The 23,102-nt window shown below is 45.2% G+C and overlaps 1 protein-coding gene across 1 annotated transcript in view; it reads left to right on the top strand.

Annotated features, from left to right (window-relative positions):
• The window catches only part of LOC120931816 (interleukin-17 receptor E-like), a 77,421-nt gene extending 58,513 nt beyond the window's left edge, over positions 1 to 18,908 (top strand). Inside the window, exon 9 of the mRNA XM_040343661.1 lies at positions 18,768 to 18,908. Within this exon, the coding sequence (XP_040199595.1) occupies positions 18,768 to 18,823 (56 nt within the window). The 3' untranslated portion in view covers positions 18,824 to 18,908. The remainder of the gene's footprint in view (positions 1 to 18,767) is intronic.
• The last annotated feature ends 4,194 nt before the right edge of the window (positions 18,909 to 23,102 follow it).

Below are 23,102 nucleotides of genomic sequence, written 5' to 3'. Positions count from 1 at the left end.
CGCCCCGCGTATTGTTTACGCGCGGACTTCTGTACGATGGTGTGTACAACCATCGTACAGAAGCCCTCTGGCAGACATGTATGGTGAAAACGGTCCGACGGACCGCTTTCACCATACATGTTTGTCCGTGTGTACCCGGCCTAAAACGTTTCAGAAAATATTTTAAGAGGGGTTTTGTGCTATTATTGTTTCTTTTGATTTGCTTAGCATATCTTTGGACTTATGAAATATAACTTTGGGCTTTCGTGTGTTGCTGCAAAGAAGTTCAGTAAATGTTTTCGAAAAATGGAAACAGGTCTCTTTTTCCTGTACTACGTATGGTCGTTATCTGGGTAACTAAAGATATTTATATGTGTAAACCTTTGTGCTAAATACAAAATACAAACATAAAAAAAGAAGGTTGGGAAAGCTGCACTTACACCTATCTGTATGCAGGACACCATCAAAAAAGTAGTACTGTGCTATCTTTAACCACTTACAGGGCACCAATACAGGGCACGTATTCACCTTCTTGCCCAGACCAATTTTCAACTTTCGGCGCTTTCACATTTTGAATGGCAATTGTACGGTCGTACCCAAACAAAATTTCTATTATTTTTTTTTCACACAAATAGAGCTTTCTTTTGGTGGTATTTGATCACCTCTCGGGTTTTTATTTTTTGCAGTACACAAAAAAAAAAGAACTATAATTAAAAAAAAAAACGTATTTTTTTAGTTTCTGTTACAAAACGTTATAAATGAGTACGTTTTTTCCTTCACTGATGGGCACTGATGAGTCTTCACTGATGGGCACTGATGAGGCAGTACTAAATGGTACTGATGAGGTGGCACTGATGGGCAGCACTGATAGGTGGCACTGATAAGCAGCACTGATGGGCACTGCTAGGTTGCACTGATGGGCACTCATAGGCAGCACTGATGAGCACTCATATGCAGCACTGATAGGTGACACTGATGGGTACTCATAGGTGGCACTGATGGGCACTCATAGGTGGCACTGATAGGTGCCACTGAAGGACATGTATAGGCAGCACTGATGGGTGGCACTGATAGATGGTACTGTTAGGCAGCACTTATCAGAGCCACTGGCAGACATTACTGATGGGCACGGAGTGCCAACCCTAATGGGCAATGATTGCCATCTCTAGTGTGCTCTAGTGGGCTTGCCTGGTGGTCAGGGATGGGCATCCCTGGTGGTCCTGGGTGGGCATCCTCCATCAGCTCTCAAGTGCTGCCACCACCATTGCCTTGTGGCTTCACAGCCGGTTCCCTACTGTGCATGCGCGAAGCGCACTGCGCTCTGGGAATGGGCCGTTTATGGGGGAAGGAGGAGGTGGGCCAAATTTCCAGGGGACCTTTTCTGCATCTCGCCGCAGCAAGGTCTCCCAGAAGTGGGGACAGTTACTTGTCAAAAAGGAGGGAGGAAGCAGATAAGCTAAATGAAAAAGTGCATCAATGGTATAAGATAATTAGCAATAAGCTCTTACATGATTGCATTGTGAACATGAATATAACTAGTGTTGAGCAGAATATGCCATATTCGATTTCGCGATATATCTCGAATATATATTCGAATATTCGAGATATATTCGCTAAATTCGAATATTCGTGATATTTTATCGAAATTAATTGAATGCGATTTTTCGCTATTGCGAATGCGAAAATAATTGCGATTTTTTTAATAACTGCGGTAGGAGCGCTCTGATTGGCTTAGAATATTCGTGATATTTTATCGAAATATCGCAACATGCGAATGCGATATTTATTGCGCAATTTCGAGATATGCTGGAGGAGCGCTCTGATTGGCTCAGAATATTCGTGATATTTTATCGAAATATCGCAACATGCGAATGCGATATTTATTGCGCAATTTCGAGATATGCTGGAGGAGCGCTCTGATTGGCTCAGAATATTCGTGATATTTTATCGAAATATCGCAACATGCGATTGCGATATTTATTGCGCAATTTCGAGATATGCTGGAGGAGCGCTCTGATTGGCTCAGAATATTCCTGATATTTTATCGAAATATCGCAACATGCGAATGCGATATTTATTGCGCAATTTCGAGATATGCTGGAGGAGCGCTCTGATTGGCTCAGAATATTCCTGATATTTTATCGAAATATCGCAACATGCGAATGCGAAATTTATTGCAGATATTTCGAAAACTGCTGTAGCAGCACTCTGAAATCGAATATGTATGATATTTTAACCAAAATACATATTGCGATTGCGATTTTTCGATCGCGCATGCGCAATTGCGCGAACAACACGCGACCATTTCCTGGAGCCTTGCCAGTTTCCCAATATTACAGCAACATGGTGGGAAGCAATTTCTCAAAGTCTGAGGAAAAGTTGCTGATTTGTGTAAGTATTTTGACCACTGTTATTTCATCATCTTCAACTGCATTTAAGTCTAGTTTAAAAGTTAGTATATATGATCAGATATTAGTATTTAACCAAAAATGTGTCTCCTGCTTTTACAAAACTACAAGTCCCAGCATGCCTGGACAGCTGCAGACACCCTGGTTGGCAAATGTGTATTTAGGCACTTTTCCTTGTTATTTAGCATAATGAATTTAAAATTTTTTTGGACATAGGACGTATGCGAACGTCCTGACTTCAGTGTCCTCAAGGCCCAAGGACGTTCGAATACATATTGCCCTTTAGATGTTGCAGAACTACAACTTCCAGCATGCCTGGGAATGCTGGCACTTCTAGTATTGTAAGTTCTGCAGGCCCACATTTTTCAGGCCTTTATGCACGGGTCTCTAAACTGTGGCACCCTAGATGCAGCAAAAGTAAAATTCTTAGCATGCACTGACAGACCGTGGCTGATGGGAGTAGTAGTTTTGCAACAGCTGGAGGTGGACTGGTCTTGAAACCCAGAGTTAGGTAACAAACCCGTAGTGTTTTGCAACCATTCTGCCTCCAGCTGGTTATTTTCTGTTGAAAAGCCTGTGGCGTGCAAAACACAACCCAAAAACTCCACCCGGTGCAAGGAAAAATTTGCACACACCTAAAGAGTGACATCACAAAAAACTGCGACGGTTGCATACGTCAGTGGTCCTCCGAAAAGGTCCCGTCTCTGACCCCCCGGGGCGTTAGGCTCCTGACAGGGAAAAGAGTTACTGTGGTCCATACAGCCGAAGCCATATGGACCCATCTCGGTCCAAGCAGCGCAATCAACACGCGAACAACACGCGACCATTTCCTGGACCCTTGCCAGTTTCCAACTTTATGATCGCAACGCAATCGCAGAGCAAGATGGTTGGAAGTAATTTCACTGTATCTGAGGAAAAGTTGCTGATTTGTGTAAGTATTTTGACCACTGTTATTTCATTATCTTCAACTGCATTTTAGTCTAGTTTAAAAGTTAGTATATATTCATAATTATGCAAATGATAATGGCTGCTATATTTATGTAAAAAAGGTGGCGACGGAAATGGCAGTATATAAAATCTGTCATGTTACCCCTGTCATTGATTAATAAGGCGAGAATGCTTCCAATTGTTGAATAGCATACATTTATGTCATATATCCATAAGGCTGTCAACAAAAGTATTACAATATACTTTGTTCTTCATCTTGCAGAAGTTCCTGGAAACAGGATACGATGAGCTGCGGAGGCAGCAAGAAAAACAGGGAGTTATAAGCTCCCTGATTGAGGAACTAGGCGAAGAACACACTCGCATGGCGATCCTCAAAAAGTGGTCCGACCTGAAGAGGCGCCAGATGAACCGGGTCAGGCGTATCCGGAATAAATATCATCCTGGTAAGTTATTGGTCACAGTTATGTTTTTTTTTCCCTAAAGTGTATTTTGTGCGTGTACTCGAGAGAGGAGCCGGACTGCAGGAGTTGGGAGTAGGCAGGCCTCCCCCAGAGGTAATCTGCCACCTTTCTCCATGCCCCGGGTGGCAATGGCGGGTGTGAGGGGGTCCTCCCACACAGACCGTCCTACCTGCTCCGCTTCGAAGCCCCACGGGGCAGAGGGACTCCCTATAAGGGAGTGAGAGGATTTGCCCGCTCAACCAGCCCCGTTAGTCCTTCGCATCTCTTTTTAGAGACCGCATGGTCAGAGTGCGTGCATGTTAACCCAATTGCGAGTGCGTGTGTAAGTGTGGTGGTTTTTGTGGGAGGGAGGTGGGCATACTAAGCGCAGGCTTACCTCGCATAGCACACCCACCGGGGGCCGAGCTGAGACCACCAAACTCAATTCACATGTAGCCGAGAGCGGGATCCGAACCCCTAGCTGCAGAGGTGAATGGCTTGTCAGCGCAGTGGCAATCGCGTTGAGCCAGCCCGGGTCCCTTGGGGACAGTTATGGAAGGTCATATGTAATTAATGTAAGGTCAGATGTTGTTAACCAAGACGCCATGTTGTTGTAACATATATCACCACCAGCCAAGGTATTCATAGTACTGTTGGAAAAAAACATGGGACAGCAGACAGGAACACAGAAGTTATGTGGGAACATACTTTTCCCATTGCTTTGCATGGGACTTTAAACAAAAAGCCCGACCCTCACCAATGGGGTTAGTTAAGGGATAAATTAACGATCCTATACTTTAAGTGGACGTATAGATAACATGTGACCAAGTGTTATCGAAATATCTACAGCTGTTATGAAATAACATGTATTTCCCATAGAGTTGAATGGGACTTTAAAGAAAAACCCTGACCAAGGCAAATGGGGGTGGGTATGGGTTAAACCACCAATCCTATATTTGTGGCTGACATATAAGTAACCTGTGTGCCAAGTTTCATGTAAATATCTTTAGCCGTTTGGACGTGATGGTGGAACATACATACATACATGCACACACACGTTGAGTTTTATATATATAGATTCCCACTAAATTCCTGTGTTAGGCGTGGGGTTGTTATAGTAATCCTGTGTACTCCATCAAGTACTTTTTTTTAACATGAGATCGTCTGAACAAAACAAAGGAGACAAAAACAGCTCATTTTACCATGGTGGCAGCCCAGCTCACGCTCAGTCCCCTGTAGTGCCCACAAGACCCTTTAATATAACATTGTCCCATTGGTTAACTGTCTATATAAATTAATTTGTATTCATATACAATACAGTAGAGTACACAGAATTTGCATACGTCATTAGAAAACATTTTTATAATATATGAACATTGTGTTATTATAGGAGCTCCGCTACCAACTGTGCGCCCCAAGCGCACAAGGCGACAGGCCGCAGAGGAGGAGCAGGAGGAGGATGTGGAAGAGGAGGAGAGGGATGAGGAGGAGCAGCCAGGGCCATCCACATCACCACCCCCAGTTCCTGTGGAGGAGCAAGAGGAGGAGCTGCACCCCCCCCCCGAAACTTCTGGTGGAGTAGTGGGTGACGAGGAAGAGGAGCAGGATGAGACGGTTAATTATACCGTCAATCAGGAGGGTAAATATGTGCACATATATTAATAAAATTTCAACAATAAAATGTAGCTCTAAAAATGGACAGCATTTAAAGCAGGGCTGTGGAGTCGGTAGATAAATTTTTCGACTCCGACTCCTCAGTTTTATGTACTTCAGACTCCGACTCCCCGACTCCCCGACTCCGACTCCTCTGTATTAATATGCGAATGTATTTTATAGATTCCTTGAGGGAAAGAAACGCAAACTACCACAGGACTACTGGCTGGGAAGCCAACAGTCTACTGTATTGCACAGTTTAAGCAAAAGACAAACACAATGAAAACAATCAAGTGACTGGATAGTAGCAGCAGGCTTAAACATCAGGAACATGATCTTTAACAGTTCAAAAATACAGACCACATTATTTGGCTGTTTTAGAACCAAAACAAAGCTTATCTATAATGAACCCAAAAAAAAAAATATGAAAAACCTAGAAATGGTTTATATTAATCTTGAAATGTAGTTCTAGGCTTAGCAAATGCAAATAAATGCAATGTAGAGTTCTAAGGAAGAGAATTGCCTCTGCCAGATCCTCTTTCATAGAGTCTCTTAAGTCAGACTTTATTATTTTTATGGCTGAAAATAATCTTTCGTAACGGTCTTTGAAATCCAAATGTTTTTTTCTTATATCCTAACAGTTCTAAAAAAGCTAGAGGTGAAGCAAGCTGCCATGAAAAACCTCACGAAGAGAGTAATGGCAAATGAGCAGCAGATACTGTTTTTGATGCGCCAAAATCAACAACTGGTGCAACAACTGGCGAAAAACATGGATGAGGTGACAGAGCTTCAGAAGTTAATGTCCTAATTTTTTTTTTTTTTTTTTAATAAAAAATGTTATATTTTGCAAAGGTTTCATTTCTTATTGAAATTGTTAGTTTTTTAAACACATCTAACTTCACATCTAACTTCACATCTAACACATCAACATCAACATCAACACATCTAGCTTAATAATAACCGAAAACATTTTATACTATTACTAGCTGAATACCCGGCGTTGCCCGGTCTTCCTATCTTAACCTTTTGGGGAGGAAAATCATAGTAATATAAATATACCCATCTTTTATATAAGGGTGTTGGTAAGGGTTAATTTAACTGTTATATATTTTTATTTGGCATATAAGTAATATGTATAGCGGGTATTATTGAAATATCTCCAGGCGTACAGAAGTTATGTGGGAACATACATTTTCCATTGATTTGCATGGGACTTTAAAGGAAAACCCCGACCCTCACAAATGGGGGTAGTTAAGGGATAAATTAACTATCAGTGGTATCAGTGAACAGCAGTGGTAATAGGAGTATATATAGAGTGGGAATTAACTTTTTACATAGGTGTCTTGACAGAGCAGCAGCAGCAGCAGTAGTAGTAGTAGTAGTAGATACAGAGTCATATCACTTGGGCAGGAGGTGCCATGATGAACAGCAGTGGTAATAGGAGTATATAGAGTGGGAAATTACTTTTGACATAGTTGTCTTGACTGAGCAGCAGCAGCAGCAGCAGCAGCAGTAGTAGTATTAGCAGTAGTAGTTGATACAGAGTCATATCACTTGGGCAGGAGTTGCCATGATGAACAGCAGTAGGAATAAGAGTATATAGAGTGTGAAACAACTGCTGACATAGGTGTATTGACTGGGCGGCAGCAGCAACAGCAGAAGCAGCAGTAGTAGTATTAACAGTAGTAGTTGATACAGAGTCATATCACATGGGCAGGAGTTGCCATGATGTACAGCAGTCTTAATAAGAGTATATAGAGTGTGAAATAACTGCTGACATAGGTGTATTGACTGGGCGGCAGCAGCAGCAGAAGCAGCAGTAGTAGTATTAACAGTAGTAGTTGATACAGAGTCATATCACATGGGCAGGAGTTGCCATGATGTACAGCAGTCTTAATAAGAGTATATAGAGTGTGAAATAACTGCTGACATAGGTGTATTGACTGGGCGGCAGCAGCAGCAGCAGAAGCAGCAGTAGTAGTATTAACAGTAGTAGTTGATACAGAGTCATATCACATGGGCAGGAGTTGCCATGATGTACAGCAGTCTTAATAAGAGTATATAGAGTGTGAAATAACTGCTGACATAGGTGTATTGACTGGGCGGCAGCAGCAGCAGAAGCATCAGTAGTAGTATTAACAGTAGTAGTTGATACAGAGTCATATCACATGGGCAGGAGTTGCCATGATGTACAGCAGTCTTAATAAGAGTATATAGAGTGTGAAATAACTGCTGACATAGGTGTATTGACTGGGCGGCAGCAGCAGCAGAAGCAGCAGTAGTAGTATTAACAGTAGTAGTTGATACAGAGTCATATCACATGGGCAGGAGTTGCCATGATGTACAGCAGTCTTAATAAGAGTATATAGAGTGTGAAATAACTGCTGACATAGGTGTATTGACTGGGCGGCAGCAGCAGCAGCAGAAGCAGCAGTAGTAGTATTAACAGTAGTAGTTGATACAGAGTCATATCACATGGGCAGGAGTTGCCATGATGTACAGCAGTCTTAATAAGAGTATATAGAGTGTGAAATAACTGCTGACATAGGTGTATTGACTGGGCGGCAGCAGCAGCAGCAGAAGCAGCAGTAGTAGTATTAACAGTAGTAGTTGATACAGAGTCATATCACATGGGCAGGAGTTGCCATGATGTACAGCAGTCTTAATAAGAGTATATAGAGTGTGAAATAACTGCTGACATAGGTGTATTGACTGGGCGGCAGCAGCAGCAGAAGCAGCAGTAGTAGTATTAACAGTAGTAGTTGATACAGAGTCATATCACATGGGCAGGAGTTGCCATGATGTACAGCAGTCTTAATAAGAGTATATAGAGTGTGAAATAACTGCTGACATAGGTGTATTGACTGGGCGGCAGCAGCAGCAGCAGAAGCAGCAGTAGTAGTATTAACAGTAGTAGTTGATACAGAGTCATATCACATGGGCAGGAGTTGCCATGATGTACAGCAGTCTTAATAAGAGTATATAGAGTGTGAAATAACTGCTGACATAGGTGTATTGACTGGGCGGCAGCAGCAGCAGAAGCAGCAGTAGTAGTATTAACAGTAGTAGTTGATACAGAGTCATATCACATGGGCAGGAGTTGCCATGATGTACAGCAGTCTTAATAAGAGTATATAGAGTGTGAAATAACTGCTGACATAGGTGTATTGACTGGGCGGCAGCAGCAGCAGCAGAAGCAGCAGTAGTAGTATTAACAGTAGTAGTTGATACAGAGTCATATCACATGGGCAGGAGTTGCCATGATGTACAGCAGTCTTAATAAGAGTATATAGAGTGTGAAATAACTGCTGACATAGGTGTATTGACTGGGCGGCAGCAGCAGCAGAAGCAGCAGTAGTAGTATTAACAGTAGTAGTTGATACAGAGTCATATCACATGGGCAGGAGTTGCCATGATGTACAGCAGTCTTAATAAGAGTATATAGAGTGTGAAATAACTGCTGACATAGGTGTATTGACTGGGCGGCAGCAGCAGCAGAAGCATCAGTAGTAGTATTAACAGTAGTAGTTGATACAGAGTCATATCACATGGGCAGGAGTTGCCATGATGTACAGCAGTCTTAATAAGAGTATATAGGGTGTGAAATAACTGCTGACATAATTGTCTTGACTGATCCAAAGGAGTCATGGGAGAAAATCATGTGGTCAGATGAGACTATAATATAATTTTTTGATCATAATTTCACTAACCGTGTTCGGAGGAAGAATAATGATGAGTACCATGCCAAGAACGCCATCCCTAATGTGAAGCATGGGGGTGGTAGCATCATGCTTTGGTGGTGTTTTTCTGCACATGGGACAGGGTGACTGCACTGTATTAAGGAGAGGATGACCGGGGCCATGTATTGCAAGATTTTGGGCAACAACCTCCTTCCCTGAGTTAGAGCTTTGAAGATGGGTCGAGGCTGGGTCTTCCAACATGAGAATGACCCAAAGCACACAGCCAGGATAACCAAGGATTGGCTCTGTAAGGAGCATATCAAGGTTCTGGCGTGGCCTAGCCAGTCTCCAGACCTAAACCCAATAGAGAATCTTTGGAGGGAGCTCAAACTCCGTGTTTCTCAGCGATAGCCCAGAAACATGACTGATGTAGAGAAGATCTGTGTGGAGGAGTGGGCCAAAATCCCTCCTCCAGTGTGTGCAAAGCTGGTGTAAAAATAAAAGAAATTTTTGACCGCTGTAATTGCAAAGAAAGCCTACTGTACCAAATATTAACATTGATTTTCTCTGATGTTGAAATAGTTATATTCAGCACTGTAAATACATCAGGTCCGGGGCTTCATCAGGGAATGCATGGCAAGGGACCCTTCAGCGCCCTGAACCGACGACGGGTGCCAGAAAGTCACCGCCGATCCAGGACTCATTCATCTTTATGAATGTGAGTCTGTCCACGGACTCTGTGGACAGACGGGTCCTCTTGTCCGTGACCACCCCACCTGCCGCGCTGAATGTCCGCTCAGATAGTACGCTGGAGGGGGGGCAAGACAATAACTCCAGCGCATACTGAGCGAGCTCGCGGCAGGTGTCCAATCTGGCAACCCAGTACTCCATGGGGTCGTCGGTGCTCATACTGTCAGAAGCACCGACGGACGCCATGTAGTCTGCCACCATGTGGGCCAGCCGCTGGTGGTGACTGCTGCTGCTGCTGCTGGTGGTGGTACTGGGTCGCTCGGTTTGGAAGAACATCCTCATCTCTTCCATTAGGTCCCCTGCTCGGCTGCAGCTGGGTGCAGCCACCTGCTGGGTGAGATGAGGGGGGACAACTGGAGGCCGGGGAGTTGCCTGCTCCAACCGTCTGACAATGGCTGCCTGCAGTTCCTCCATCCGGTGCTGCCTCCGGCTGGCTGGGATGAACTGCTCCAGTTTCCCCTTGCACCTGGGATCCAAAAGGGTGGCCATCCAGAAATCATCCCTCGTCTTGATGGTCTTAACCCGGGGGTCCCTCCTGAGGCATCTGAGCATGTGGGCAGCCATGGGGAAGAGCACAGCCCGCTGTGACTCCTCAATGCTGGCCAGGTGAATGAGGTGCGACTCTTCTTCCCTGAGGCGCTGCTGGTCAAACTCAGACATGCCCAACCCCCGGACTATCGGTGCCCCCAACACCGGCTCTCCCTCCTGACCAGGCCCTGACTCCGGGACGACACCAGCAACCACCTCCTCCTCCTCTTCATCATCATCCTCCTCCTCCTCCTCCTCCTCCTGGTCCTGGCCCTGGTCTCGGTGGAGCATTGCTGACTCCTCCTGCTCCACCAAGGCACTCTCCCCAGCCTCGAGCAGGCGATCTAGTGTCCTCTCCAGCATGAACAGTATTGGCAGCACGCTATTGAGGCCAATTTGCTCACTGCTGACCATCTTGGTCGCCTGCTCGAAGGAGGACAACACTTGGCAGACCTGGTTTATCTGCCCCCACTGCGCACAGGCGATGAAAGGGAGTTGTGGTGAAGCCCTCTGAGTGCCTAGTTCCATCAGGTACTCCCTCACCGCCCTTTGCTGCTCCCACAACCTCTTCAGCATGTGGAGGGTGGAGTTCCACCGCGTCACACTGTCCACAATCAGCCTGTGAAGGGGCAGATTGTACTTCCGCTGCAATTTGGACAGGGACGCGGTAGCGGTTGGGGAGCGCCTGAAGTGGCTGGCAATCCTACGCGCCTTTGCCACAATGTCACTCAACCCTGGATAAGTGCGCAGGAACTTCTGCACCACCAGGTTGAGGACATGTGCCAGACAGGGCACGTGCGTCAGACTGCCAGCATGGAGGGCGGCGAGTAGGTTGCTGCCGTTATCGCAGACAACCATACCTGGCTGGAGCCTTCGGGGTGTCAGCCACTTCTGGACCTGAGCTTGAAGTGCTTTCAGCACTTCTTCTGCAGTGTGTCTCCGGTCCCCTAAACTAACAAGCTGGAGCACGGCCTGACAGCGCACGTGCCCCACACTTGAGTAGCTACGGGGGCGCTTGCTGGGAGGCTCAGCAGCTGCGGAGACAGTGGCTTGAGGGAGACCAGCAGTTCTCCCCTGGACACCCCGGGGCGGCACCACAAGATCGGTTGCCGACGATCCCTCACCGACGCCTCGGAGGGAAACCCAATGGGCCGTGAAGCTGATGTAGCGTCCCTGCCCATGCCTGCTGGTCCAGCCATCCATTGTCAGATGAACCCTGTCGCTGACAGCGTGATCCAGCGACAGGGTTACATTCTGAACAATGTGCTGGTGTAGGGCAGGGACACCAGTCCTGGCAAAGAAATGGCGGCTGGGGACACGCCATTGGGGTTGGGCCTGCTCCAACATCTGCCTGAAGGGGTTGCTGTCAACTATGTTGAAGGGCAGCAGATGTTGGGCAATAACCCTTGCCAGGAGCCCATTGAGGGAACGCACACGTCGGTCTCCAGGGGGGAAGGGAGTGGTGCGGTCAAAGGCGTCTGAAATCGACGCCTGGCGCCGGACGGCAGTGCGGGACACAGACGTGGAGGGTGCTGTGGAAGTAGAGGTCTGGCTGCCGGTACCAGTACCTCTACTAGAGGGAGCGGGGGGGCATGACCTGCTGGAAACAGATGAAGATGTGGCAGGGGCTGCTGTACCCTGCTCACTTGTGGTGGTGGCGCTGCTACCACCACCACGCTTCATCTCCTCATACAACGCCCAGTGGTTTATCCTGAGGTGCTGGTTCAGGGCTGTGGTACCCACCCGAGCCAAACACTTCCCTCTCTTCACCCTCACTTTACAAATCCGGCAGATGGCCACGGTAGGGTTGTCTGCCACCAGGGTAAAGAAATTCCAGACAGGTGACTTCAGCACCGCCCTCCTGTCAGATGGGGTGACGCTTACTTGCACCTGCTGGGATTCGGTGCGCACAGGTGGAGCTGCCTGCTGCTGCTGCTGCTGCTGCTGCTCCTCCTCCTGACACCTCCTGCTGCCATCACCAGTGGAGACCCTGACGATGGTCTCCCTGGTGGTGACCTGGCGCACCGTTTCACCAGGGTGCCTACCTTCCCCGTCGTCACTGACGTAGTGAGCCGACGCGTCAGATGGCAACCATGATGGGTCACCCTCTTCGCCCCCAGAGATGTCAGACCAAGGGCTGAGATGTGTTGGTCTGAGGGAACCACGTGACATGGAGCCTCTAGCCTGGCTCCGCTGTCCCCTCACCCACGCCTGGGTCTGACTAGGTGCTGCTGTTTCCTGCACCAAAACAGCAGCACCAGTTTGAAGGGATGTCTCTGGGATACTGCCAGCAGGTATCCCATCCTCCTCATCCATCCCTTCAAAAAGGTCCTGACCATCAGGACAGAGCTGGAGGTCTGCCTGATGCATGGCCTCCCCCAAGAGATCCCTATCACTGTCGCTGTCGAACAGTAAGATGCTGGACTCTTGGGGGCTGGGGGGGGGTAGTACAGGCAACGGTGTAATGGTGGTACTACTGTGAGTCGGGACCGACGACTCAGTGGCACTGCTGTGCCCCATGTAGTCCACCACTACTTGAGCCTGAGATGGCAATATCGGGCGGCTGCCCGATGGGAAGAACTCCCGGATCAGGCGTACTCCCCTTGCACCCGATCCTCTACCACTAGTAGGGGCACGAGAGGTACCCCGTGCTGGCAGCGATCCAGCACTGGGAGTAACTCCCCTACCCCTACTGCCACGGCCACGGATGCCGCTCATAATTGCTGATATGTGTGTGGGGGGGTTAAACTTTATTGGGGGGGAAAATGTGAACAAAATGTGTTTTTGTGTTTTTTTTACAAGACAGGCACGCAGACAAAGACGTACACAGACAGCTACTAAACTATAAGAAAAGTAGTACACCAGACAAGGACTACAAAATTAAAGAAAAAAAAAAAAAGCACTAAACAAACACTAACTTTTTTTTTTTTTTTTTTTTTAAACACAGACACTAAACACACACTAAGCTAAGCTAGATGAAATAAATGTACACTAACAGTGTGTACACTTACTACACAAAATTTAACTAAACTGAACACAAAACTTAGCTTTTATAAAAGCTCTTTAGGGAAAACTAAACAAAATTTGAACTGAGATGCCTATCAAATATCACTGAACAGTGAACCTGCAAGATCTGACAGTAACACAAGATGAACAAAACTTAGCTTTTAGAAAAGCTCTTTTATAAAGCTCAGATCAATATGTGTTCTGAAATCTCTTGCAAATATAACTGAACAGGGAGGATTGCAGGATCAAACAGTAACACAAATGAAAAAAACAGCACAAAACAGCACAAAACGTAGCTTTGAAAAAAGCTCTTGGGTCTATTGCTTTGAAAAAAGCAGTTGATATACTGGAAAAGATCCACTGGAATCACTAAATAGCAATGCTGGTGATGATCTAAATCAATCAAGAACAAAGACACAGGAAACCAGGAAACCAGGAACACAGAAACAGCCTCCACACTCTATAGCAAGCTTCTGAATCTGCAATGAAATGGTGCTGGGAGTGAGCTTATATAATGTCCATGCAGGCAGGTTCCTATTGGTTGCTAACCTGTGACGAGTGTGGAAGGAGAACTCTGATTGGCTCTGATGCAAAAGGGCGGAGCAAATAATCGCGCAATATTCCTATTGCCGAATATTCGCATTGCGAATATTCGGCAATATAAAATGATCGCTTCAGCTACTCGGCCCAATGGCTCTAATCATACCAGCAATGCTTTCAGACGTCTATGGAGATCACTAGGATGTGATCTGTTTTAAAAATGAAACTGTAAAAATCGCTCTGATGCGGAAGATCGGGGCGAGGAAAATAATCGCGCGATATTGCGTTTGCCGAATAATCGCATTGCGATCTTTCTGGAAAATTCAATGAACGCTTCAGCTACTCGGCCCAGGGTCTCTAATTATACCAGCAATGCTTTTAGACGTCGATGGAGATATCTAGGATGTGATCTGATTCAAAAAAAAAATTGTAAAAAATCGAATATTCGGAATTGCGAATATTCACCGCGAATTTCGAAATATAGCGCGATTTCTCGAATATGCTATATTCGAGTCGAATATTCGCAATGCGAATATTCGTGAGCAACACTAAATATAACCTGATCTATAGTACAGCATCAGCTAGTGAAAAGTCTGCAGTATAATAAAAAATATGCTTATATCAGACAAAATATGTGCAGTTGTCAGGGCTCCATTCCCGGCTCCATTGAGCTCCCGCGCATGCGCGGGGCAACTGGGCACTGGCGCACGTCCGGGCGCAATATGCATGCGCGGTACAGCGGCGCGCCGTGTGCGTGGACGCGCGCACGGGCGTGCACGTGACAGCTCTGTGGTCAATCAGAGGACTGACTCTCCTATTTAAACTGGCCTCATCCCCTGAACAAGTTGCTGGCTTGTCGCCTCTCGGAAACTAAGTCCTCCTGAGCGCAATTACGACGTAAGCGATAGAGAACTACTGGCCATAAAATTTGCATTGGAGGAGTGGAGGTACCTGCTGCAGGGGGCAGCTCATCCCATTATCATTTTCACTGACCACAGGAACCTGGAATACTTACGGTCTGCAAAACGCCTTAGGCCCAGACAAGCCCGTTGGGCTCTTTTTTTTGCTCGCTTCAATTTCCATATTACCTATCGTCCTGGCGCAAGAAATGGAAAAGCTGATGCCCTCTCCAGGATGTTTCCGGAGACGCCCGATACTTCTGAGCCCAGCACTATCCTGTCACCTCAAAATGTTTTGCTTCTCCCTCAAACAGATTTGTTGACTACTCTAAAGACTGCATGCCAACGGTGCCCTGATCATGAGGTTTCCTCCTTGGAGAAAAAGGATGACCTGCTGTGGTCTCGTGGGAAGATTTTTGTTCCAACAGAGGCAAGACAGTTAATCCTCAGCACCTTCCATGATCGTAAACTGGCTGGCCATTTTGGTGCTCGTAAAACTTCCGAACTGATCTCGCGCTCCTTCTGGTGGCCTAAATGGAGGTCCGACTGCAAGGATTATGTCTCTTCCTGCATTCGCTGCCAGCGGAATAAGGGGCCAAACACGAAGACCTGGGGGCTGCTGAAACCCCTTCCTATCCCAGAACGGCCCTGGATTGACATCTCCATGGACTTTATCGTCGATCTGCCTCCTTCAGTCGGGTTTACCACGATCCTAGTCGTGGTGGACCGTCTGTCCAAGATGGTGCATTTTTTGCCTATGGTGGGTACGCCTTCCGCGGCAGACACAGCAAAAATCTTTTTTAAAGAAATTATCAAGCTCCATGGAGTGCCCAAAAGCATAGTATCTGACAGAGGTACTCAATTCACATCCAAATTTTGGAAGGAACTCTGCAGAGCTTTGGAAGTGGAGATCTGTCTGTCCTCGGCCTATCACCCTCAAAGTAATGGCCAGACAGAGCGCACTAATCAAACGCTAGAACAGTACCTACGATGCTTTTGCTCAGTCTCCCAAGACGATTGGTCCTCCTTGTTATCTACAGCCGAGTTCGCTTACAATAATTCCATACATTCTTCCACAAACCAAACCCCGTTCTGGGCTAACTTTGGTTTCCACCCTTCCTTTCTGCCGGACTCCATCCCGGAAACATCTGTGCCAGCGGTCCAGGAACGTGTGACCTGCATCCAGCAAAACTTTCAGAAGTTACAGGAAAGCATGCAGCAAGCTCAGCAGGACTATAAGAGGTTCCATGACAAGGGGAGGAAGGATTGCCCTGTCTTCAAAGTGGGTGAGAAGGTCTGGCTATCCGCCATCAACCTCAAGTTACCTATTCCCTCTCGGAAGCTGGGTCCGAGGTTCATCGGGCCATTTGAGATCAGGCGAGAAATCAACCCAGTAGCTTTTGAGTTGGCTTTACCCAGGTCCTACAAGATCCATCCTGTGTTTCACGCCTCCCTGCTTAAGCCCGTTGTGCCTGACCCCTTCAACGGTAGAGGAGAACTGCCGCCACCACCAGTGGAGATTGAGGGGGAGAAGGAATTTGAGGTGGAAGCCATCTTGAATTGTAGAAAGAGAGGAAGACAATTACAATACCTCATTAAATGGAATGGGTATCCCCCTGAAGACAACTCCTGGGAGCCTTCCCGAAATCTCCATGCCCCTCGTCTGATTCGGCCTTTCATGCGGAGCACCCTGAGGTGATGGACAGTTTGGGCGTCCGGAGTCCGCCCCTTGGGAGGGGGCACTGTCAGGGCTCCATTCCCGGCTCCATTGAGCTCCCGCGCATGCGCGGGGCAACTGGGCACTGGCGCACGTCCGGGCGCAATATGCGCGCACGCATGCGCGCGCGCATGCGCGGTGCGCCGTGTGCGTGGACGCGCGCACGGGCGTGCACGTGACAGCTCTGTGGCCAATCAGAGGACTGACTCTCCTATTTAAACTGGCCTCATCCCCTGAACAAGTTGCTGGCTTGTCTTCAGCTCCTATGTGTTTACCTGTTGCCGTACCTGCCTGTTTTGACCTGGAATTCTTGACGACTCTCCTCTCACCTGGAACCTTTGACCCTTTGGCTAACGTTACCTGGATTGCTGTTGTCTCCTGCCCCTTGACCTTGGCTTGCACTCACGGACTCCCTCTGAACTCTCCTGCTCTTGACCCACGGCTTGTGACTCGGATTTGCCTTTGTTTCCTGTGGATCCTACCGGACTTACCTACCAGTTCCTGCCTGACCAACGCTTGTCTCCAGTCTTCTGCACCTGCCCTGCTTCTGTCAGCTGCACCAAGTCTGCCTACCAGTTCTCGGCACCGGTGCCTCCTTGTGCCGTCCCTCCTCTGTTCCAACTCCAGGGAGTGGTCTGCACAGGGTCGCAAAGGTGAGCCGCCCTCAGCATCTCGGTCTCTGTGAGTACAGGTTCTGACAGCAGTAGTATCATTCATAAAACTGTGACCACTTGAATGCTTCACCACCTGTGCACACATCAACTTCTTACCAAATATGTTTTACCTCCTTTCAATGAGGTCTTCGGCACTTCAGTAAAGGAAATATCTTAAGATCAGATCTGTGATGTTACTCAGCTTTAAAACCACGCCAGCCTCAGTCAGCCATTATAAATAGCACCCAGCAATAGGAGGAAAACAAAGGGGGCTACATAATGAAGTATTGCATAAACCCCCACATTTATTGTGTAAAAAGAGAGGTACCCCCACAAAACAATCACAGAGACAAGCTTAAACCACATTGGTCTGTCCAGTGGGCGTGGTGACATTAGAGCTAAGCTCCGCCCCGATGCGTTTCATCACAGGGGACGTCATTAATGAGCTGATGTCTCTTCACACTGTATCTAGTGCTCATTTCTCCCTCCACTTCAACCAGAACACATTTTATTTTCTAGTCCACAGATTCTTTTGGTATGGACACTGATATGGAAGCACAAACATCTAAATGCTTAAGGGAAAGGTAATGAAAATGATACAGTATTTTAATCAGAAGATCAAGCATACAACTTTAACAAAAATAAATTCATTGCACTCCTTTGCTGCTTAATGGCCTTCAGCACAGGCGTTTATTAAGCTCCTGGGGGTTTGGGGTGCCTGGCTCTATGATGTCCCTGGAATGGGGAGCTTTACTACTAACTCACATGAATGACCTTCTTTACTTATAGATAAAGCAGAAATATTTAGACAAACTACTGTTTTTTGACCAGGAAAGTATGATGGAATTGTTTTTTGATTTTGCCTTAAAGTACAAAACTTTTTTATTTTTTTTATTTTTGGTTACAGCCAAGATGGATTAGAACTATTTGTCCTGTTTACCATTATACTTGAAAGGGAAAGTAAAAGAAAATCACAAATTTTGTGTTGTCCCCAAAAAAGTAATAGAGGGGGAAATCTTCCAATGGGGACACTAGTTCTGGTGACCTGGGGGGTCCCCAAGGGATTTCCTCTCACTTCCTGTTTTGGCTATGGGACAGGAAGTGAATGGAAATCTGCCCGAAGGGACACAGATGGCAAAAAAAAAATCTGACAGGTGTTATAACCCTCCATTACCCTATCCAAAAAGAAAAATAATGTTCTGCCTTTAGTTCTACTTTCAGCAGAGTTTGTTAGCTCTTTATCTTGCGATTACTGAAGTGGATTAAGTAGTATGTAAAGGATACAATCTTTGTTTACTTTCTCAAGTGCTTTCAGTGTGGAGCTTGTGGGGTGCATTTCTGGAGGATAGATAATAAAAAAAAGAAGCTGAGAAGCCTTGGATACATTTCTGTCAAGGTTTAATCTAATTTGTACCTCAAAATAGGAACAGCTCTGTACCAATCACATATTATTAGTCAGTATATATTTTTTTTATTTAAATGTGTTTAACAAAATATATCCTGAAAACATGTATTCATGTAATATACATTTACTGCTATTTTTCCTTTATTATCTTTCTTCACTAGCTTCTTCACTGGAACAAATGACTCTTTTGTCAACTAAAGCAGAAGGTGACAGATAAGTGGCATACAAAGAGATATCATTCTGCAAGCAAGTTTACAGACATTAGAGAATTGTCTTCTTAAAGCAGTAGCACAATTCTATTAGTATAATAGTATAAAGCATTTGTATACATAATGTAAAATACAATGTGTTATGGTACATTTAGCAAAAAGAAAGTCAAAATTCACTTAAACGGGTTTACCACGCATAAAGAAACAAATATGAAGGGGTAGACTAATGCCCCATACAGACGAGCGGAATTTCCGCCAGCAAAAGTCTGATGTGAGCTTTTCATTGGAAATTCCGACCGTGTGTATGCTCCATCAGACTTTTGCTGTCGGAATTTCCACTAGCAAAAATTTGAGAGCAGGTTCTCAATTTTTCAGACAGAAAATCTGATCGTCTGTATGGAATTCAGACGGGAAAGAAAACACGCATACTCGGAAACAATTTGACGCATGCTCGGAAGCATTGAACTTCTTTCTCTCGCCTCATCATACTGTTGTACGTCACTGCGTTCTTAACTCTCGAAAGTTCAGAAAACTTGTGTGACCGTAGGTATGCAAGCCAAGCTCGAGCGGAATTCCGTCCGGAAAAACCATCCAACTTTTTTCAGACGGAAATTCCGCTTGTGTGTACAGGGCATAAGTGTGTTAGTAATGACCTATGAGTATAGTTTGCATTAAAGTGGTTGTACACTCTGTACAACCACTTTTACCTACAGGTAAGCCTATACTAAGGTCATGTAAATGGAGAAATATGGTTTTTGACTTTTGTTGTAACTTAATGTGGTGTTCCACCCGCAATTTTTTTTTACAAACACTGTAGCTGCTGACTTTTAATAAGGGCATTTACCTGTCCAGGGAGCCCGCAATGTCGCCCCCCGAGGCCGATCCGTCTATTGGATTGGGTGCAGGAGCCGCCATTCTAACTAAGGGAAACCGGCAGTGGAGCCTTGTGGCGTCAGTGCCTGTTTCCTACTGCGCATGCTCGTGTCACGCAGCGCTTTGTTTTTGGCCAGCTGTTTTCTAGGACACACACATGTCCCAGAAGACAGCGTGTTGCTCGCTGCACAAAAAGGATATGACGTGCTGGGCCAGGGACCGGATAGATCCAAAGTACACTATGTACTTCATAAAAAGGTACGATAGAAGAAAAAAAAATGATATCCGAAAACAAGGGGTGGAGAGGTGGTCTTTCGTTTAAGACCACCGCTCAAAAGTGGGTGTAACTCCACTTTAAACACATTGCTAATAGCAATAGCTACATGTTTATAGCTTAATAGGTAGATTCAGGTACACTGGCATAAAGTTAGAGCGGCGTAGCGTAGCCTGTTTAGGCTATGCCGCCGTAAATTAGCTAGGCTAGTAATGATTCTCAATATACTTGCCTGCTAATATACGGCGGCGTAGCCTAAAACGAGCGGGCGGAAGGCGCCTAATTCAAATGGGTTGGGGGGGGGGGGGCGTGTTTCATGGTAATGAGGCTTGACCTCACGTTTTTGACGGTTTTTATGTCACTAAAATTTCGAACCTCGCGGCGGGAACGGCAGCCATACTTTAACATTGTTATTCCACCTAATAGGTGGAATAACTTTAGGCCTGTAAAGGCCTTACGGAAACAACCTAATTCAACTGCGGCGGCCGGGCGTACGTTTGTGAATCGGCGTACAAACTAATTTACATAATCTACGCCGGCCGCAATGGAAGCCCCACCTAGCGGCCATCCGAAAAATTGCAATCTAAGATAGGACGGCCCAAGCCGTCCTATCTTAGATATGTTTTAGCGTATCTCTGTTTGAGCATACGCTTAAACATACAGCGGCGTAGATTCTGAGTTAGGTCGGCTTATCTACTGATAAGCCGGCCTAACTCTTTGTGAATCTACCTATTTATATTGATATTTGCACTGAAAGAGCCATTTCATGTGCTTTTTTGCAGTATCAGTAAAAAATGCAGCTCTGTCAGTAAATTGTATTATTTTTGCTAGTAGAAAATTGGTGCTGTCTGTAAATTTTGGCATTCTGCCACCAGATTTCACTTTGGGGTGTTGGCAACACTGGACTGCACTGTAAAGGTGCTCTGTGACGTACAGGGAACTGCATGGTAAAGGGACACTAAAATAAAGAGGACTGCACTGTAAAGGGGCTCTGTGATGTACAGGGAACTGCATGGTAAAGGGACACTAATATAAAGAGGACTGCACTGTAAAGGGGCACTGTTAAGTAAAGGGGCTGTGATGGGAAAGGGAACTAGGGACACTGATATATGGAGGGGGGCTGCGTTGCGATGTGATCGACTCTGTGAATGCACTGGAAAAATTGGCTGACATGTAACTAGTCCCTGGTGGCAAAAAAATGTGGGACTTCGGTTATAGATTGCAGTATGTTATAGTAATCTGACGTTTGTGCAGATTTAAACAATACCGTAAGCTATTACACCAGAGATGAGTGCAGTAATGCTACAAGATTATATTGAAAGTAATACCTGGTAGATTTTTCCACAAATTAACGAAATGACGTTGCGCTGAAATATGTACAGAGTGATAACACCCGTGACTTTTGTATCTTGCAACATTTTCAAGTCTCCTTGTACTAGGGAGGCAGTGGTTTCATCATACCTTGCATGCCTAAGATTGCTGCCAGGTGTATATGACTCAGCTTGTGGGAATCCCTGCTCTTAAAAGGAGTGTTAGTTCCATTCAGTAGGTTAACGTGTTCTAATGCATTTCCTGCTTCATCATAAGGTCACCAGTCTGACGCATAACATGAAATGCAAATGAACTCTGTACAGTCCAAACATAACTGCTGAGACAAAGTATTTTTAGGTTAATTGATGGTCCATATATTTCAAGAAAAGAGAGTGATAATATCAAACGGATTGCATGTGAATGTATTTTACAGGATTTTATGTATTTTACAGGAACCTCCTATAAAAATTTGAAGAGTGACAATTTTTAAAAAAAAGCAATATTTTTTACTTTTTGCTATAATAAATATCCCCAAATATATATATAAAAAATAGATTTTTCCTCAGTTTTGGCCGATATGTATTCTTCTACATATTTTTGGGAAAAAAATCGCAATAAGCGTATATTGATTGGTTTGCGCAAAACTTATAGCTGCTACAAAATAGGGGATAGATTTATAGCATTTTTATTTTTTTTACTAGTAATGGCGGCGATCAGTGATTTTTATCGTGACTGCGATATTGCGTCGGACACACCAGACACTTTTGACACTATTTTGGGACCATTCACATTTATACAGCGAACAGTGCTATAAATATGCACTGATTACTGTGTAAATGTGACTGGCAGGAAAGGGGTTCACCACTAGGGGGCGATCAAGGGGTTAAATGTGTACCCTAGTGAGTGATTCTAACTGTAGGGGGAGGGGACTGACTGGGGCAGGTCTCACACCATCGGTCTCCTCTCCCTGACAGGACGTGGATTGCTGTGTTTACACACAGCGATCCACGGTCCTGCTCAGTTACTGGGCAATCGCGGGTGCCCAGCGGACATCGCGGCCGTCGGGCACGCGCATCGGGTTCCCAGTAACGCGGTGGGTGCCCCCTAGTGGCTCGGAGAGGCGAGGACGTCATATGACGTCCTCCCAGAACTAGAGCATTATCGTATCGCCGTCAATTGATAGTTGCTTTGTATATATATATATATATATATATATATATATATATATATATATATATATATATATATAGATAGATATAAAAAAAATATATATATATATATATATATATATATATGTATATAGATATAATGACGCTAACCTCTTTTTTTATGGTTTTATACAAATTTTGTAAAAGTTTGAAATGTAGAAGACATAATATATTTAATCATTATCGTTTCGTCACATTTTAAAGAATCTTTGTTAAAAAAACATGAAAATACTTATGGTTGAACAATCATATTTGTAAAGTCTTTTTATATGAAATAAAATGGTTGTCCAAAAATCTGTTGCATTTGCAAATTATTTTGGAAAGCAATGACCCTAAAAAAGAAGCCTCACTAGGGTTGCCATTGATGACTATTTCTACAGAAAATGCTATTTGCCTCGCTTTTATGTTATGCATTGGCTTTATTACACTTTTCTGACACACATGTACAGCATTCATGTTTTTTTTCAAATATAAGTTTTATTGTTTTTCCAAAAGGAAAGGAAACAGAAGAGGAGAAAAAAACCCCATACAAAGTAGGTACATTATATTACATTACAAAGTACGGTAACAGACTCTCACAGGCATCCAAGTGGCACATCACTAACAGCGGTATCAGTGTTA

The sequence above is a fragment of the Rana temporaria genome, chromosome 3 (genome assembly GCF_905171775.1).
Source record: "Rana temporaria chromosome 3, aRanTem1.1, whole genome shotgun sequence".
NCBI lineage: Eukaryota > Metazoa > Chordata > Amphibia > Anura > Ranidae > Rana > Rana temporaria.
The sequence above is the reverse complement of the archived record's forward strand: the minus strand, read 5'-3'. Positions and strand labels throughout refer to the sequence as shown.